This window comes from Diadema antillarum, unplaced genomic scaffold (genome assembly GCF_040938485.1).
Source record: "Diadema antillarum isolate AM-2024a unplaced genomic scaffold, OU_Dant_1.0 scf00000029, whole genome shotgun sequence".
Taxonomy (NCBI): Eukaryota; Metazoa; Echinodermata; class Echinoidea; order Diadematoida; family Diadematidae; genus Diadema; species Diadema antillarum.
Genome location: NW_027270918.1, coordinates 3623569 through 3645022, shown reverse-complemented (window position 1 = coordinate 3645022; position 21454 = coordinate 3623569). Strand labels below are relative to the sequence as shown.

The 21454-nt window shown below is 39.5% G+C and overlaps 1 protein-coding gene across 1 annotated transcript in view; it reads left to right on the top strand.

The window, feature by feature from the left end:
- Nucleotides 1-12422: 12422 nt before the first annotated feature.
- The window catches only part of LOC139739080 (paired box protein Pax-9-like), a 92900-nt gene continuing 83868 nt past the window's right edge, over nt 12423-21454 (top strand). Inside the window, exons 1-2 of the mRNA XM_071649699.1 lie at nt 12423-12587; nt 13743-13921. Coding sequence (XP_071505800.1) covers nt 13786-13921 — 136 coding nt within the window. The 5' untranslated portion in view covers nt 12423-12587; nt 13743-13785. The remainder of the gene's footprint in view (nt 12588-13742; nt 13922-21454) is intronic.

Here is a 21454-nt window from a genome sequence, read left to right as displayed (position 1 = left end):
GTAATCCTAAGATGCTAGCCAGCCAAACCCAAAATTATTCTTGCAAACGTGTCAAGAAGTAACCAAAATTGAAATATAATTTTACTACTGTAGCTACTTTTTCATAATGATTATAATAAAGTAGATAGAGTAGTGAAATTATTTCAATACTTTATTGTGGTTACTTTTGACACGTTTGCAAGAATAATTTTGGGTTTGGCTGGCTGGCATCATAAGAGAAACACCCGGACACATTGATCATTCGTATTTGGTCTGTTTATGATCCTCTCTTATTTCTATTGTTTGTTTCTGGCCCATTTAGATACTTAGTAGTTCTCTTTCTGCGAGGATACAGTTTACATCCGTGTATGGCTAGGACAGAGCTTGCGAGAGTCAAAAGCACAGAAATACAACAGTAGAGTAAATATAACAGCCGGTAGCATCCATTATCAAATGCCACTACCATTCGTTCACTTAAGGAAATAATGATTTTGATCTTCAATACAGGAGAGGCAATCGATTGTGTGACGAAGAAGCATGTTACGATAATTTATAGCTGTCGCCATGACAAGCCTCCCAATGTTCTCGCATTCACCAATTTCAAAAGGATAGTCAAGTCATAACTTTGCGAGTTACAATATTTTTTTTTAATTGACGATTCATGCATTATCTATTCATCCTCTGTACTGCAATAAAACTCCAGTTCTGTACTTTGAGACGAATACGAACGTGAGCGGTAAAGTACAGTAGAATGTATAATTTAACGCACTTTTCGTATGACAAGGCAATTGAGTACCAACAATTTGAAGTTAGCATTTACGATCTACCGTCATATATTTTTGTGTCCGTTGATTTTCGCACACGTTATGTTCATAATTATCTCTTAGTCGCTAGAAAATGTTCATCATTAACTACTGCTAACGAAACTCATGCTATATGGTTGTCTAAATGATCGATGAGACTGGTCTATGCAATCCATAATCTGTAGGTTCGAGATGGCTGTTGATCAGGCATCGGGGAAGCAATTCGTGGAGATGACTACGTGACCATTGTCGGCAATTGACACAAAAAGGAAGAAGAAGAAGAAGATACAAAGTCTAAAGGGGAAAGTGCTGGAGAGAAGTGGGGGGGGGGGGGGGTGGAGGGGAGAGGTAATGCAGGTAGCGGAGGGAATGATGGATCGAGAATCGACGATTCTCATGGTCAAAGCACGTCGACACGTACGGGTGAGTGTCCGTAATGCATACCGGGTCCGTCCCGTACGGAACGCGAGCAAATCATGCGTGAAACACGGACGGCGCAACATCAAAGCGCTCATCGCTGCGACTGTAGCGAACGTGAAATGGGAGGGGGGAAGTATAGGGGCAGAGAGCTCACAAAAGATAGGTGCGAATGGTGTTCATTAAGGCGAGGCGCTCTTGATCTTTTCAAATTCGTTTCGTTATCGACGCCCATTTGCAGGTTTCTTGAGGATGTCGCTTTTTCTTCATACTCCGGCCTTTGGGCGTTACGCACTCCTGAATAATCAGAGATTCGCTTTAATATCTGGCAGAAGGAAAAAAGTCATGATAATAAGTTTGCTTCTTAGTACCGCTCAACACGATGAAAGCAAAATGAATGAGTTTATATCACTAAATTACAAAACAAAAATGGTAGAAAAACTATGCTTAAGACAAAGAATCAATGTATGCTTCAACATGATATATGACGATGTGTTTTCTCAGGCAGTGAACAATGGTAAAGTAAGGACATAATTGAAAAAGACACTTCAGAAAAATAACGAATTTTTTTGGGTCCAGTTTGTAGGTTGTGTTCATGTTTTTCTTTCTGATCTTTATTTGCTCATTGATTATTTTCGGCTTTCTTATTATGTTTGAAATTGACAGTTCAAAACGGAAAACAGAAAAGATGAACAAACCTATACCTACAAACTTAATGAAGGTTGTAGACAATATTAGTGTTACACATTCCAAAATGAAGTGTATTATCACAGTCCTGCTAGCCTTACAAGTTATACGAGTATAAATCATACTTCTCGATACATGTAAGAACCACAGAAATAAACTAAGTGTCGTCAGTATACATGTAAAACATGTTCTAATAGCGTTGACGTCACTACTGGCAAGAATATTCACTTAAGCACCACAAAAGCGTTGCCGTGACGTCACCGCCAGAACATATGCACTGTTGCACGCTTCGTATCTGCAAATACAATGGACCTCCATGTAGACCTCGTCCCTCTAACGTACCACTGATACCAAATTATATTGTTGAAAAATGTCGGAGAAAACGGAAAAACTCCTCTACAGCAGTAAGCCAGACACGATTTCACTGAAATTTAAGAAGAAATCTACTGTCGCATCCTTTCCAGCTTACATTCGGAAAACACATGCAAGATCGTAAGAAGTAATTTTCAGGCTTAAGACCTAAACCACCATCAAAGCGTCATTAGGATCTGAGTTGAGAAGTAAGGATAAGACCCCCAAAATAACAAACATTCAAGACCACCACGTCTGGTGAAAGACAGAAGGGATTTTTCTCCGTTGTAAGTCAGTGATGTTAACGCCTTTCTGCTACTCACCTATACAACGCTTGGTGGCTCCTGCATAGGTGTCACAGATGGCTGGATTTTCGGTTAAAGCAATGAGGCACTAGCGAGCTTGTCCACTACTGTCCTTTTTTTAAGCCAACGTTGGGGCGCTGTGGCATATAGTGGATAAGCTTCCCGACTCCCAGTCGGAGGACCCGAATACGATTCCCGCCCAGTGCGTTACTATAGGCATACATCCTTGGACAAGATCATCACCGTCATCACTGTCATCACTGAAACACTATTCAACCTGATGCAAATGCTCGCAAAAAAAAAGAAAGGAAGAAAGAAACCCATTAATAGGATGAAACAAATATGTCATGGAATACCTTTGTACATGCAGGGTTCCAACATACACTATACTGCCACAGAAAAGAAAACGACTGTAACCAGCATGAAAATTCACCCCTGTCAAGTGGTAAACGTTTTCATAGCATTTCAAACAACATACTGACTCTTCTGTGATTGCTTTGGCGTGAAATCCTGGGACTATCAGATTGTTAAACGGCTTTAATTCACTACAAAACGCTTGAAACTTCAAAGCGTACTTGCAACTTCTTGCTTTCAAGATAAGAATAAAACTCAGTGTGTGTTAAGCATTTAAAACATTTTTATTACACAGATATTCATTATCAAAAATGGTGTGGTAATAAGCCCTCACAAGAAGTGAATATTTGAGTTTGTCATTGAAGTATCTAGAGGATTGAATTTCAAATGTTTTTCTTCCTCTTTTTTTAATATAAAAAGCAGCCCCGAAAATTGTATTAGAGGGTATTCAAATATCGTGCAACATAAAACTTTAAAATGTCAACGATTTTACTCTTTTACATAGCTTGGTTATTACCTTTCACCTCCACGGTTGAAACATGCTTTGAACCAGATGTTTAAATTCATTTCAATATCTTTTTGAGCTTTCAAATTCAACACACGGAGACGAGACTCCTCTAAATACTGACAACAAGTAACCAAATCGCAGCAATTCTAAACAATAATGTTAGCATGAAAATAGTCTACACGTGTAAGTTATATTTCTACCGTATTTTATTGGCTCGATGCAAACTTTGAGCTAGGTGTTGGAAACGATATCAGTTGCTCTTTGAATTAATAGAAATCAGAAACTAATCCAAGAAGAATGTACTATAATCACATCTCTGAAAGGGCTGTCATTTCATAGGTACATTCTAAGCCATACAAGTTTTCATTGAAGGTAACAAAGTTATAAAAGCGACAGCTCTTGTCTAAATATGCATTATACCGACTGTACTAAAATATTCATTGAGACGCGATGTTTTACCTTAATTGCTTTCAAGGTATAATGACATGCTGACATAGCGGACCATCAATTGTTATTTAGTTGTTTGTTTACTTCACTTCTACCAACATCATACAATCATGACGTAATAGCTTGTAGAGTAGACATAGCAAAAATGGCAAAACTGCAATAAATATCCACAGATTACTTTCAGGACATTAAGATCCAATTGATATCAAGCTGAGCTGTCTTGAGAAAACATGCTTGATGAGAGTGACTACAATTTTCCACAATGGACATTGGCTTTTGGAAATGTTACTCATCAAGAAATTCATTATAAACTCATTTAAAGTCGTCATAGTAATTTTTTTTTCTTTTTGGTCTTTTGATTAATAGACAGCAGAGATAGACAGATCTAGATGAAGCTGTCAAGCCGCAAGTTCATTCACGGTGGCGAATGCTCTCTTCCCCGTCATCGACCGCCAGTTCATGCCGGTTCGTCTCTCTCCGCCCTCGTACCCTCCCGTTTGCTGCTTCTCGCCTACTCCTTGTCGTCGACTGGCTGCCAAGCGTGAAGGCCGCCCGAGCTCCGGCGGGGGTTCATCGGCCTGCAGCCCACCATCTATCGGGGTGCGCTCCAGTGCCGACATTTCCGAAAACATTGAAACTAAGCCCTATTACCTCATTACACATCACCTAGTTCACCGGCATGGTGATGGCGTCACCAAAAAGGTCACACGACTAAATTTAGTGATTACATTCGATCTGGTGGCTGCACGTGTAGAGTGAAATGATTTTCGCGTTCCATACTCCGTTCCCTACTTTTCGGCAGTTTGTTGTACTCGCCATCTCTCAGGAGATAATGACCGACTATAACCTCCAGGCAACATCGAATAGGGCCTAATTATGATGTTGGCAATTTATTTCTACAGCTTAATGCGCCATTGTCTCCCGTCGTAAATATTTGTCCTTCTCTAGATACGACTTCTTTAGTCCCATTATCGTTGGCTGCATGTTGTCAGATCTTGGGTTAGCATTGCATCGCTTTTGCAGGAACACTAGGCATTTTATATCAAACTGCTTCCCGCCAAATCAAATGTTCCTCTCTTCTCAACGCAGCATACTATACGCCAGAGAGAAGAGAAGCGGAAGAAGATAATGAATGAGATGTCACTACAAATTTAAGCAATAGTCGTAATGCCATTTATCTGTTTATCAAAGAGAAAAAATAAAACGTATAAGCCTGAGTCTGGGTGCAAATATTGTGTCCCATTCGATCTTAATATGGCTTCTATCATGTCTATAGGTAAACTAGGATGAGATACAGTCTTAGTGTTTCTCTACATCCTCTTTGATAACAACAACAACGACGAGGACGACAACAACAACAGCAACAACAACAACAACAGCAACAACAACAACAACAACGACAACAACAACAAATCTTGAGTCTGCAGAAATGCACTTCGGATTCTAAGAATTAATGACCTCCCAGCGTCTGTGACATATATTTTTTGGGAGAGGTCAAATATTGTTTTGAGATTTGCAGTGATGTGACGTCATGGGCTCTTGATGTTTCCATGTCTATATTACAATATAACAGACTGATATGAACCTCATATCTCCCCAAAACGAGACATCAATCACGCTCCATGTTACTTTTTTATCCATCATGTCTTGTGTTGGTGTGCATGTGTGTGTGTGTGTGTGTGTGTGTGTGTGTGTGTGTGTGTGTGTGTGTGTGTGTGTGTGTGTGTGTGTGCGTGTCCCAAAAGTGGTTCCCCTCTTTATATTCCTCCTTTCAAAGAGACGAGCTGTCTCTCCACGTCATATTCTCGCCTCCTGAAGGAGCGCCACTAATTGGCTTCTAATGACTGATCATCTCAAGTGTGCTCGTGAACAACGGACTACACTCTGCACTCTCACTCGACCGATAAGCGCGTGGTCTCAAAGTGCCACGCCTCTCTGCTGAGGGGTGCGCGGTGCGGTAAGTCTTGTGGCGTCGAGCTTCTCCCTGGCTCAACTGGCGTGCTATGAAGTCAAGCTCCTTAAGAATAAAACATATATATTTCACCCAAAATGGATCCCGATGAGTGTGGAGAGTACGAAGTGAGAAGAGCATACAAACAAGTGTAAGCAGTGATCAGCGAGTGGATGTATTAAAAGCAGTCGCCTATTTCAGTAATTGGCTCTTCCGCTGAGGACTGTGATTGGACCCTTCAGGAGAATCCTCTATCCCAAAGGAGCTGTCTTAATGAGAATTTTATTTCCAAATGAAAAGTTAGGGCAATAAATTAGTGAACGTTTGACCAAATTCAAACAAATAGTAGGAAAGTTGTGAATGTCTATAACTCCTCTTATTAGGTCCCCCTTTTTCTGGATACCTCACTTGACTTTTGATGATGTCATGTACTGACATTCGGGAACTTTATTCAATACACATTGAAGACGAGCATCCTTAAGTTTGACAACTATATAGGCCTATAGCTACCGTACGTGTGTCTCTTCGATTGAATAACCTTATCGTGAATCTAAAAAAATATCAAGGATGTAAGTCTTCTTTGAATACTTGCGGTACATTTATATCGTAAAATCGAGAAATGACCACGAATTCTAATGCCATTGGTCAAAGCAAATCAAGCTAAGGCATTCCTCTTACAAAAACATTCGTATATGGCTTTTACAACCAGCGTCAAATACTTCTTGGAGAATAAATTGGGCTGGAATTTAGTGGAGTGCTGTAGGATGTGTCGTTCAAACATTTACTAACTGGATCATTCACCAAAAAGAAATAAGTGTTCCCAAGTCTAAAAACAGTATGCCATTATCAGTGATTAGAAGCAGACATGACATGCCTCCACACTTAACTCTTCCTTGTGTGTTTTCATTTTTTTTTGTTACCACGATTCGGTAGATTAGCTTGCCGCGGTTTATCGGTTACTATAGGGTTCACGCTGTCTTCCAAGCGAACCGATTGATAGGTTAAGAACACACAAAAACTTGAAACTAGGACTCGCTCGAGTCAGCAGAGAGCACCGGCAGCCGAGTCAAGGTTGCACGGAAGACGAAGAGGAAGCCTTCCCGGTGTGCCCTACAGATAGAATCGATGGACACCTGACTAATTCTTCTTTTCCCCTCCCTCTCTCTTTTCTTTCTCTCTGTCAAGAGCACAGAATTCTGACACCTGATGAAGATGGAGAATGGGATATAATCAGGAAAGAAAGAGAGGGAGAGAGAGAGAGAGAGTAGGGCTGTGATTTTTCACCATGCTATCAACGTCGGCCCTCTTTTTTTGAGGGGTTGGTTGGGTGCGAGATGAGATGAATAATTAGGAAGTTGTGGTAATCTGGAAACTCCCATGCCGAAGTAGGTCCGGTATCGACCTGGCCTGGTCCGAGGTTGTCGACCCTGACAACTTAAGGTTTCTTCTCCAGACGTCACACACCCACAAGTCTGTCTCGTGACTGGCATTTCTCTCTAAAAATGTCACCTTTTTTCTTTCCTCTATAGTAGATGTCTTGAAATATCGTTTCGGTTCACTCTCCGAGGACCTCCTCTTTCAAATACCATAGATGGCTATCCTTTGCTCTTTAGCTGGACGTCGGAATGACTGCGAATGAGACAAACGCTGATGATCGCCTTTTCAATATTCGAGAAAAGTGACTATTATTAGTATTTTGTGACCTCAAACAGAAAAACTGACAGACACAGTCATTATTAATAATAATTGATTGATTATTAACGAGGACAACGAACAGAACACTAAATGAAGAAGAGAAGGAAGCTTAAATTGTTGAGACGGCTTAAAAAAAAAACTCTATCACCCAGTGTATAGATTATGCCACAGAAAAGAGAAATTGTATAAACGAAATGTCATCTGATGTATCTTCCGGAGTGTCAAGAAGAAAGTATATCTCTTGACTTTAAATTGGCCACTCTTTCCTTCAGTGATATTACTCATGTAACTGCAGTAATGCTCAAGCGATGCCGAAATGGCATGTCGAAGACAGCTATTTGAAAGTGTGAAAAGAACTGTGCATGATAGGTGATTTCTTGGCATTCTAATGGTGATAATTTTCTGTATTACATTGCATTGAATTGCTCTTGTTTTGTTGAATAATTATTGAATATCATTTTTTTTCTGGTTAAATTCTCCGTTAATGTCAGTAATTATGTCTATAATCATCGTTGTTCTTGATTTGTGCATCCGGAGTCATAGACAGTCCGATCACGAGTCATGAAAGAATCTGAAATGCCATGCGCAGATCATTGCGTCATGCTAGAGTCCGCCCCCACCCGAGGAAGACAAATTGACAGTAATGTACAGCTCTGTGATGCGTATGGCGGCGCTGAGCAGCAATGTGAGAAGGCAGTTCCATTATTGAAGCATATTTATATCTATTGATGGGTTTTAATGGCAGCCCATCCGACAACCAGATGATAGCAAATCTATTTCGGTGCCGTCTTCTTCATTTGCAGTCATGCTCGGGTGGGGGGTATCTCTTCCACGAATTGTCGCTGCGGAACACCGCTCGTCAACGGTTTTCCTCCATTTGTGCGCACGTGAGCGACCTTGACGGCGGCAAACGACGACGAACTTGAAAGGGCTCGCGACACCTCGCCGCTCTCCGCCAATGACTCGTGACCAATCAACCACAGATTTGTCGATGTTTTCAATTTTCGGGAAATATGAGTCAATTGAAGTAAACAAATTGCGCCCATCGCGATATTACCGCCCAGCGTACGTGCGTGTGCGCGTGCGTGCACCCGTAAACCTTCAAATCAGTTTGTTTCTGTGACCACCAAGTCGTTGACTGGTGATGACAGGGGAGGAGGAGAGAAGACCCTTCCGCACGGTTTCGCGTTTATAGGACTGGTTCACAGAACGCGCGGCGCTACCTGGGCTACCGAAATGGTCCAATCATATTTGTACACTAAATCCCATATGACAGTGGAGCTTAATTCCCGTCCCAATCCCCATCTCTTTTGATACAATAGGTACGCTGCTATCATCACCTCGTCATTAAAAGGAAAAAATGAAGGAGAGGGAGAATAGGAGTTCTCTTTTCCCTCTCACGGTTGCTGGAAGGCATATAGGTCTTATCGTAAAGCTGGCCCTGAGTGTGCTCGGCCCGCTGTGCGCCTTCCTTGCTATGACGGCAACGACTCTAGCACGTCCCTTGATTCAACGCATGTGTGACTGTCTATGGAGAGGTGACCGCGGGTTAGGCACGGGGATTCCAGTCGATGCCTTCTGCATCCAACTCGTCCATCATCTCCGCTTCGTACACGGCAGTCATTACGGAGCGAATTACGTGACGACTTCTAATCACGTGTTCCTATCTTACTTCATCGGCAGTTCCGTGAAGACGCGTCGCCATGGTGATTGTCATGGTCCCAGCTTGAATATTTCCACGCACTAGATGAAAAACATAAATATAATGAAAAGGCGGTAAACCTAAAAACTGATGATACTCGATGTAAATGGGGAAAAGCGGCAAGAGGGAGGGAGAGAGAGAGAGGGAGAGAGAAAGAAAGAAGGGAATATTGTGCACGGTCATCGACCTCAAGTATACTTGACTTTTTTTGATCGGCCTTCAACCTTAACATACTGATATGAAGCAGACTCTTTGCATGGCGTGTGCTGATCCGATGTCGAAACTTACTTTTCAGCGAGAGAAGGAGGGAGAAAAACAACAACAAAAACAACAACAACAACAAAGGAAAAGATCAGCAAGCCACCTCTGACCAGCAATAACCTTTGACAACAAAAAGAGGGAAGGAGAAAGAGACAGAGAGAAAAAGAGACACGCAGAATGAAAATAGAAGGACAGGCAGACAGAAAGATAAAAAGAAAGACAGTGTATATGCCTTGGCAGTATGAATCGTATATCTGCACCATGTTAGGCGAAACAAGTTACGACATGGACATTGTCATCACCCACATTCTTGATTCAAACGGAGTAGTGTTCCTTCATGTCTCTACAAACATTTTGTTTTTCTGCCACGCTGAATTATGTTCCCGATAAAATCGAAACGCACCTACATTAATCAACTTGTCAAATGAATCACGAAGCAATCTGTGTCACTCGATAGGACGCGCGTAGCTGTGCGTTCACAATGTTGTTGATTTCGTTGTTGTTTTTGCTCCTTTTGTCTTTGTCACCGTGATCCGTCACCATCGTTTCAGAAAGTACATAACGTGACAATTTGGTCAATACGTTGTGGTTGCATAGCAAAGTGAATCACATAGATACATCACGTCGGAAGAGCATCCGAGCAAAAAAGCCAAATATCGTCTTGTCGTATATGCCATTTCCATTCGAAGAAAATCTTAATCTCACTAAGATGTAAACGTCGGAGCTCAGCCTTTCCATCAGACTCGTGGCGGAAGAAATCTAGTCCCTCGAAAGGGCCTTTAGTTTATATTCTTTTGAAAGGAGGGGTGTTCGTGATGTTCCAAATAAAGACAGCGGTATACAGGATATTGCTTCTGACCACTTTTTAAGGTGTTTTGTCTTTTAATCAGGATTAGCTGTCTGTCCAGCGATATGTCCCGTTCGAGTTTGCTCGTTGAACAAGCATGGTTCTGTCTGGATGGTTGATTGCTTACGTTTTCAGTCGTTGATTACTTCAGACCATTGCCTATTTCCTCGGGAATAGTATAAAACTGAAACGCAAGTGCGACAGAAATTAAAGCTTATCAAATTGTGGGTGTTGACAAATCTACCCCACCGGCGTTCCCTTTCCTTTCCTTCGGATGGTGGCTTGCTTCCTTAATGATCTAAGCGTTGCGAAGTAATCTTTTGTTACCGCTTACTAAATGGCCTAGCACGCCCCCAGGCGGGCACTAATTTGGAGTGTTAGGGTAAGGTGGGCGTTGTGTGATCGCGACTGTTCTCATTTGATGCTTTAGAGATAAGTCCGACGAAAGACGGACAGGAAGGAACAAAAAACTAATAAATAATTACCCCCTTTTGGGGGGAGCTTGTAACACCACCCATTATGAGACATTACGTTCGGTAAAATTGGAAAAAAATCCTCATGAAGAGTTTTGAAAGACTTCTGAGTTCCATGCGGTCAAACACTTCACTTTGCCGCCTTGTTTGTTTGTTTGCTTGTGTGTTTGTGTGTTTGTGGGTGTGTGTGTGCGTTTTGCATGGATAGAAAGAGAGAGAGACAGAGACAGAAAAACAGACAATCAGACAAAGAGGCACGAACAGGGAGAGAAAGAGAGAGAGAGAGAGAGAGTTTGTTTATGCTTGTCGAGAAGAAGTAAGCCATCACAATATTAAAAACAGGTGAATCTGCAACACAGAACTTCTCAAAAGTAATTAGATTTTAAGACCCACAAAAAAAGTAGCTTCAGCATAAACTTTATACGGTGACAAAGAATCCACTTGCATTCAGTTCATAATGCATGCTTTAACTTGAATAGAGTCTTTGTTGTTATGCCAATAGAAATTACCGACTATCGAGAAAAAGAAAATTATATATATATATATATTTTTTTTTTTTTTTTTTTTTTGGGGGGGGGGAGATTTACATGGGAATGGTATATACCAGTATGAAGAAAAAGTATGTTATTTCCCATAATGAGTTGACCACAACATAGCGCGGTAGGTATATATATGTGTCTTATTGTCGAAAAGGGCCAAACAAAGAATGAGAATTATACAGATAGGCAAAAAGCTACAACTGACATTTTCTGATTCTAACTGACACATATGTGCTCACAATAATGAATTCCTTTGTATTTTTTTTTGTCATTCACTTCCTATTGCTGATGGTTTTCACTTTTACTGACAACTGCCCTACATAAAGTGTGCGGAGTCCGCTGTCAATGAGTTAAGGTGTTCGAAAAAGAAGAAGGCGAATGAAATTGGAACGAGCTCCGTTTTTCAGTCATGATCTTTACCGCTTAATTCTCGCCCTATAAAAACATCCTCGTTTCCTTTCAGCGCGCAATTAAAGTTCGGAAATGTCGCTGTCCTTTCTTCACCCCCAGAGGAGAGCGAGGATGAAGTCATTCCCAAACTCTCAGTCAACGAACTCGTGAGGAAAGAGAGGGAGAGATTGTGAGTTGGAACTCAAACAGAACCAAGTGTGAATCCCGAAAATAGTTTTCTCCTTCTTTTTTTCCCCTTCCTTCTTATTCTCCTCCGTCTTTCCTCTTCCACTCGATGTAGTACTTGGTGCAGGTAACGACGAATCGGGGCCAGCGAACCACTGAACGCTCTTGGCCCCGGAATTCTAGGCGTAGCGCGCGTTGCTATGGAGGCATATAGCCGTGACACCTATCGGCCATGGCTTCAAGCTTATGAGAGAAGAAAAAAAAAGTCATTCAGAAATATGGAAAGAAAAATGAACGTTTGACAAGCATAGAAACTGAAAGAAAGAAAAAAAAAAGCCAAAAGAAAAACACAATTTGAAGAAGATATAGTCCCGCCCATAGGAGGACGTAACCGTAGAGACTGTTTGTCAGGTAACATGCTGTGTTTAAGGTTTACTCGTGTGGCTTTGAGGGAGGTAAGGTAGTGTCACCTCAACTCCCCACACCTTAAACTTGGCATAACAAGCGTCCGCTCCATCTCCTGTGCATCAAGGGTTGGTGGCGGTTTCACTTCGGGTGGACGCTCGATGGACCTTCTCTTTCGCCCTCCTGAGCGGAACGAATTTCTCCTTTGACGGCTCAATCAGGTCATCGCAGTCAGTAAAAGATAAACGTCTAGCCGGACCAAGGGGGACGCTATAATCTTTTTCACCGTATGTATCAACATTTTTTTCGACCAAAGTCTTTTATGTCCTTTTAACTAATGCAATCTAGTGCGGTTGTTTTTAGAAATCAATTTGTGTGTTAGCGTTTTTGACAGTTATGTCAATGTCGGTGTTTCGTTCTTTATCTTCGAATTGCTTCGTAATGAAAGCTTTTCTGACACGAAAATGTTAGGAGTCTTTGTAGGGATCTTTGGTAAATACAAGCTAAGACTACTGCTTTTTTTTCCTCAGGGATTTTTTCCTTAATACATCTGTGTAGTGCTACATAATATCACAGCCACTGGTAGCTACTTAGCAAATTAACTCATGTTTGCTGTATGAGAATTGCGTAATTTCCATGGCCCCTACTATTTCATTTTCAGCATTGAAGATTCTTGAAAATTGTTATGCATTTAAAAACAAGAGCTTAACATGGTTTCGGACGGTAATACTGAAAAGATTTTTATGATAGTTGTATTACGGTAGATATTTCAACAACAACAACAACAAAGTAAAAGAAAAGTGATAGATCATCATCATCAGTTCGATTTTCCGGAGGGAAAATTGCATCTTATATGGGGGACTTTTAATTGCTTGTAAATGTATCATATTCTTTGCCTTAAACATTCTCAGCGACAAAAGATGTCGCCCTGGTCCAAACAAGTTTGCTATCTAATAATATTGACGATGGAATGTAATAAATCTGTCAGTTCTACAGACATTTTTTTATCGTGCGCAAGGACACAACACACGCAAGGGGCATAGATTATCATATCGTCATTGATCAATTCGAAGAAATTTTCTTATTCGTGTGAGTGCTGATGGTCATCGCACATTGTTTATTTTCACATGTGGAAATAAGTCGGTCAGGTCAGTCACTGATTTAAATTTCTTATACACCAGTCTTCTGTCAATCGAATTGACATTTCATTATTTTCCTTTCCATTCAAATTAAGAGCGTTCGATAGTTTTTGAAATTGTAATAAATGTTCAAAACCCTCCACATTCGTGGGGTATGGCTAAGATAAGTAGACTTAGTTGTGTATCCCCTTCATGTTATAGCACTGAAATGATCATCAACAATGGGTTTTATGAACTTAATGATTGTCTATGAAGTGCACACCATTTTAGTCTACATGTTTGCTGCATTTTGTTGTTCTTTAGAGTCATAGGATTGCAAGGGAAGAGAAGAACCAACTCGTTCGCCATGAGTTATACTACACCTCACCACGGACAGGACGGGGCCGAGGCTGTACAGCGTTGCCAGCGAGAGTACATGCAGGCGGTCCGGCGGAGCTTCATCTCGGAGACCGCATTCGGATCCACTCAGCAATTTTATCGAGGTGGGTAGCAAGCAGGGCCGCTGGTGCCATGCAGGAAGCGCGCCGTAATTTCTACCACCCTTCTGCGGTTGCGTGTGGCCTCTCAAACTCCTTCTAGATAACAGTGTAAATATTATGTGCTAATTTAAAGACATAATATTAGTCATGCAAGCAAAATATCATTTGGGTATTTCTTCCATCACCTTTTCAAAAGGGGAAAAAAAGAATGCTTTAAGAGAAAAAAAGCATTGCCCTATAGTGAAAGATTCTTCTTATCTCCATTGTTGGCTTAGAGCGAAGTATCTGTTTTCAAACGTATAAAATGAAAGAGATACTCTTATCATAATCTTATTTGTTGATCTTCTCCTACAGCTTTTTTTTTAATATTTATTTTACACTGAGATTTGTAAATCGTTTCGCCAAGATATCAATCTTGTGCCTTTCTTAACCAAACTAACAAAAACAATAGCAAGAAACAAAACAAATGGTATATTCAACCATGTGATCATCCACATCAATTTAGGAGGTCCTATGCTGCTTGACGTCTTTGGGCTCAAGCAATATTATCGAACAATGACTTCCTTAAACCGATTCCTTAAACAGAAACAACATAACCCCACAAAACTACAGAGCAACAACAGAAAACACTGAAATGAATTGCCATTTTTGGTAAAAATAGACAGTTCAACACGATCCTTCATAATTACATGTAACGTCGAACTATATGTATTGCTATGTCTAATGTCACCACGAAAAAAAAAAAAATCAATCTAATCGTTGCAGAGGGTAACACATGCTTCTTTCTTGAAGAACGGTTTAGATGATTTTGTACACTTAAGACTATTGTCACATCATGATCATTGCACAAACGAATTCATCGTACCTGCATGAATTAAATGCATCGATATAAGCGATATTCTCTTCTGTTGGACTAATGGTGCATATATATATATATATATATATATATGTTCAACAGTAAACATATATATATATATATATATATATGTTTAACAGTAAACACACACACACAAACAAAACACAACGCACACATACATTCATGTGCGTGTACTAAATGCTTCAGATTGGATTAGTCTGCTTATTTTACTATTTCGTCTTGTAAATATAGCTGTTGTTTTCATTGGGATGATCAGAGCCCTGCTTCTTCATAAAATAAAGTATGATACTATAAACACAAAGAAAAAGATAACACTAATTCAGTTATTATCAAAAAGTTATTACTTACATTTTACATTCGAATTTAGCAGGTATAAATCAACATGATAAGGCGTCTAAAGAGTCATGTTTCTCTCACCAAGGTATCTAATTGATTAAAAAATATCCGCGAGAATCGGAATTAAAGCCCCAGAAATGCAAAAACTATAGCACTCAAGTTAATGAGATTCTGGAAAAGCTTATCGTGTTGCACAACACACTGGGATTTCGTCTGTTAAAAAATACTATTGGTCACTTTCATGTTTTTAAAGAATCTTATCACACTCTCTTGCTGATTCAACTGGCTTGGTGAGAGGTGAATTACCAGGACTGTGCATCTATTATTTTTTTGGTACACGCATTCAGTCTTATTTATTTATCGATCTATTTATTCATTTTTGTTTTCAATTAAAACAATATACAGTTTAAATTTCTGTCTGATGAAAGTGGGTTTGTACTCATGTGTTTGAATAGTCAAACATATTTTTCTTTTTTTTTCACATGGATATCTCAGAAATTCAACAGCAGTGACGTATTACGCAGTACCAGATCTGCCAGAAAACCCACACTTCACGCTCGCATAAGTCAACACTCAATGTTCGAAACGGGACTTTCACATTAATTCAATGCATTTTATGACCTAAGTTTGAAATTCTGTCAGGGGACAAAACTTTGTTAAACAGACGCTCCCATTATAGATATTTGGCGTCGATTGCATGAGCTGTCCACGGTAAAGAAGCACTGCTTTTTAGTGGACCCCTCATTTTTTTTCCTCTCAGAAATGTATCAAGTTTTATTTCAACCTTTGTGTACATGCTTTCGATTCCGTAATTACCTCTGATTTTCATCTTATATTCAATCAATGTGTAATGGAGATCATTTGTAATTTTCTTATATTATGTTCTGTGGAACAGAATAAGAAAATATAAATTGAATTGAATAGAATGTGAATATAATTCAAAAGAGTTTAAGTTGTTCTCTACCATTGATGCCAAGTATATTTTTGCTTTCATGCCACGAAACAATAGTTTGGTCCCCCTCGGCAACTGTACTTCAAACATTATTCTATATAGGACTTCAGTCAGGAATGGCAATATTCCTTTATTCTTTTCAAAATGGACAAAGCTAATGACTGTGGAGATGGAAGGATTTGAAATTTATGTTCCTTTTTAAACAGAAATGAGTTGAAGAGAAAAACAGAGGTGGCACGAAATTTTGCAGAATGCGTCATCTGTCATTTTGTATGCAATTTGAGAGAGCGTTTTATCTCCTGAGAGTACTGAAAGAATTTCTCTCCCAACTCAATTGTAGTATTTGAAATAAAGAGGGTGTAACCTGTGAAATATCGTATTTATAAGCTGAATATATCCGTATCCCTGAATCATTGGAAACTCACCCTATATAGTAGCTATGATTTACAGTAAGTATAATCACAAAGTAAAATAAAGCTCTGTTGAATTGCACAAAAACCAGTATTTTGAACAGTTTTATATAGAATCTAGGTTACATATATTGATTAGGGGAAGCAAAATCAATTATATCAAAATGATTTGAGCTTGTTTATTTATTTGTTTGTTAATCTATTTATTTATTTCTGTCAAACGGACATGTGGAGGACTTTTGATTTTTTTTTAAATGATGTGCATTTGATATTTAGAACCCACCGTGTTTTATCGAGCAATGCTTTACGCCACAGTCTGATGAATATTGTACGATTAGAAACAAGAAAATCTCTTACCTTCGTTATTAGATATCAAGCATCTTACAAACTGGCTTTTTTTTTTTGCTTGTTCTTTAAGACTCCGTGACGTTTTGCAACTGCACTTGCTACCTGAAACTACCTGAAAGACTAGATTGAATGAAATTGAGGACAGCAACTGTTCCTACTCAAATAACAATAATAGTCTGAATCCATCCATAACAATTTTTAGGGAATACAGCAGTGAAAATAATTATGTAATTCAGTTTAACGATTTGACAAATGAATGCACGATGGAATAAATGGCAAAAAAATTGATTGCCAGTTTTTGATTATCAATGAAACATCAACAGGAGAGGAAATATTAACACAAAAAAAAAACCAAAGAGAGAATCTTCTTCGTTGTTGTTCTTTATATTCATGAAGTATGAGTATAGACAGGAGAATCCGTGTTGAGGAAAATTGTTAACACTTCAAAATGTGATAAGAATCCGTTACATACGGGGTTACAGGTGAAAGTGATCGACATAATGTGATGTAGTGAGATGTCTACTATGCATACCTGCAAAACAAAGAAGAAATCTTCGATCCACATATTTTCTGTACACACGTCTACAAACACGGAGTGATACATTTATCACGTAAGATTTCAGGATGAAATAAAAAATTATATCAGAAGAAAACACAAATCAATCAAAATTCATACGGAGGCATATTCACACCCATCTGTGTGTGTGTGTTTTCATGACTGCAAGCTCTGTAGTTGTATTAAACATTTGAATTCGATGATAATTTAAGATTTAAATGTAGACGCAGGTGGAAGAACGTGAAGTAATAAGCTTCACATTTTGCACCCATTTCAATTCAATTTTGAAATATATATATATGTGTGTGTGTGTGTGTGTGTGTGTGTGTGTGTGTTTATTGATTATGTATACCTATTCATGTATTATGATTAACAGTGTATTCATAAAAAAAATGAGTCATATTTCCTATAATTGGCTGGACTGGTGTGCAGTGGGACATACATTTCTGTTCGTGCGATATTATAACCACGAATTCATGCGCGGAGAAAGACCGTCATAACATCACTTTTATCTGAAAGCCAAATACATCATCATAGACTGCCTATACTATCCAAACGCATTATTCATCCCTCATGCAATATTGTTCCTACTTCAGCCACTGACCCCTGTGAAATGGAACTGACCTTGAGCTAATTATACATTCGTCGTACAATATCGTGGTATAGTTCAGTAAAATCGAGATCCTGTCCTATCTAAAAATGTTGCACACGGCATGGAAGGCAACAGAGAGCTCTTAAGGGCGTGGTCTGTGTTGTTATGGTAATTTTCAAGAAAGGGGTCAAATTCAAACAGAGCTATATGATATTCATCTCATTAGTAAACTAGCTTTTATTAAGATCAGGCAGAAATGAAACGAAGTGTGACATCATTTCAATTAGCTTTAGCCCAGCCCGTCTCACGCATAATCTCTCATTGTGTATCTCTCTTTTTATGAGGTATTTATTATAACCGACCCAAACAGACAATATTGACTGTTCTTTTGGCTTAACTATATTCTTGGTCAAGCTCAGAGCCAGGAAATCTCGAATCTGGAAAGGGAAGTCTAGAGTTCTAGCGTCGCACTCGATTAGGGACTACGATGTTTTCTCCTGGCGTTGTTAAGAGATCTTTTCCCGCGTAATTTTGTGCGTCCCATCAAAATACATAAATCAGCAATTTGAAGATTTAGCCCGCGGGGGTACATCCAGGGTCAATAACTGCACGGTTCTTGACTTGCAAAATACCGAAAGGAGGAAGAGAGAGAGAGAGAGAGAGAGAGAGAGAGGAAGGGAGAGAGGGGGAGAGAGAGCAAAGAAAGTAACTACGTCTCGTATGTCTGGTGTAGGTAACCCAGTGACGTTTTGTTTTGCTTGATGTTGGATATGGGTCTGACACGGCTGACGCGTTTTCAAGGGAGCCATACCTGTAATAATGGCATCTCTTTACCAGATGGTATGCTAGGGGACAAAAAAAAAAGACAATATACCCGCCATCTGCGTAAGAGTGACATTGCACAAAGGTACATTTTGATTGAAATATTTCAAAAGGATTTCATTACTTTTATTTTAAACCCAACTTGCGAACTGTTATTAAATAATCAATTTAACACTTGATGTAAATCTTTTGCGTTTGCGCTACGAGGATGTTTTGAATGTGTAGTTAAGAGGAAATAGGGATGTATTCCTCCTTTGAGGAACTGAAAAATCTTAGGAAAGATGGCGTATCTGCGGCTATTCAACAAAATTTATCATAAGTTAAAATGCGTTGGAAGGATTTTATGTGTCTATTTCTTCATTGAGCCGTAATGGCAAATTTGTTCTCCTATATTGATTCAGCATCAATAGAACTAACAAACTAACTACAGAAATATACCAACAAAATTGTAAGATTGCAGATATTACAGATCTTTTAAGACAATAAAGGATTACAGATCTATACATTCACGCCATGATATTATTTCGTTAACAAGCACGCTGCATAACTGACGTGAATCGAGAATACATGGCTCGGATGTCCTTTAATTGGTATTGATAGGGATGGCAAGAGTATGTATTTTGACTGTAAACCTTCATATCATTATCATATTTTAATTGTACAGCCTTTGCTCCCTCACCATTTGCTGTTTAATATGAAATTTGTCGCTCAAATTTGACAGACGAAGAGATGAAATCCATGCAATTCCTGTTAGAATGCATCTACCTGAAATATATTTCTTATGGCTGGGGTCAATGGCTGATCGGTTATTGGGCTAGGATATTTTGGGGAATTTTTTCCTCACCAAATTTGTTTCGCTGCATTCCAACATTCTATTTCTTTCACCATGGTCCGCCTATCTACCATCTCCTGGCAGCCGAGCCAGCTGAACTCACTTGAACCCTGCGTCTCCCGGTGAACTCCCGGGGTGGCTCGGCGGCCACCGAGACGACGACTCCGCTCTATGCGCGGCTGCACCGCTGGGACCTATCCCTCCCCTCTTAGCGACTCGCTGAGCATGTTAAGGTTTTTATGATGGCTATCTGACCCACTTTCCGTGGGTGTACCTCGTCAAAGAAACAAATAATGCGACTTGTAGAGCGTGGTGACGTACAAACATGTTTTTGACGGTGTATTACATCCATATCTGCGAAGCCAATTTATCATCGACAATCCGTCAACGATTAAGAAAATACGACAAATAAGGGAAAAGAGAGGCGGGACACTCTTGCCAGTTAAGAATTTTGTCTTCACGTATCAGTTACTACATCAGACTTATATGTCTGGAGGTGTTTTCAGCAGTTAACATTATCCAACAACGAGAACATTCAGACAACAAATGTTTTGTGCCAACACAATCTGAAACCATGAATCTCCGAGTACTAATGAGAGATTTTCCATTCGCTTTCCTTTTCTAAAACTTACTTCAACATGTAATAGCCTATACATGCGAATCAGATGCTGATCACGTATGGGACTCTGACACGTAATCTAGTAAGCTTAACACCGTAGAGGTCTTAGATGAAAGCCTAATATTATTAAAATGCTCGGAGAGTTATCGCAATGTCGGTCCACATGCACGGCTGGTCCAGGACTTGTACACATGTACATAGGCTGTGTTGCACCTATCCCGATTTTTTTTTTTAACAGAAACTCGTACTTCAAAATTATATTTTCCTCTCTTTAGTTACAGTCCGCTCACATTATAAGCGTGATATATCCAGTCGACACCTTGTAGAAGATTAGAGTAATAAATGGACCTGCCCTATCGAATTCGCAGTATATGCCGCTCTTTGTCTAGCCAGAACCTGACATTTGCCTTGACCTTTCACCTCTCGACCGGTCACGTCGGGGTTCATTTGTCAGTTTGCTCATCGGCGATCTAATTTGAAATCAATCAAACTGACTGTGGCGGTTTCCATCTATCTCTCTTTTTTTCCCCCCTTTCTCCCCTAGTTTGCAGTGCAGACAAGGAGCCTCATATCGTCGTAAACAAACCAGTCTTGGCTAATGCTTCATAATATATCCTCTTCTTTTCGCGTTTTCATGAGATTTATGGCCTTTTTTCTCTATGCCTTCGTGTTTGCTTGGAGTCCGCTCTTCATGCATTCATGACTGCTACATGAGAGTTAGGCATGGCTCACTTTGCCTCAAGACTGCTTACATTTGGAATAAAATCTGCGGACTATTGTACAGAATCAAAACTCCGTCTTTGTAGGCTTAAACCGATCGTGGGAATATTTGCAAACCTTACTTCTGACCTCATTAGATATGTTTGACCAGAGCAGCTTTTTTTAAGGTACTCAGCAAGCACACTATATAGTTGCGTTATGTTTAAAAAAAACAAAAATGCTGCAAATCTGCATAATTATTCCATGCAGTTATATCAAAGTGAAGGTAGTGTAGGTATAGGCATATCTATGTCTAAAAAAACTCACTGCTAGGCATTTAAAATGGATTGATGAAACTTAAGATTCACACAAATTGGCTCATGCATATTCATAATGTCTTCATTTCATGATTCGTATAAATGTCAGTTAATAGAATGTTACACTTTAACCATGTAATTGTGTGACTCCTCTAAAGTAATCATCTTAATCAACC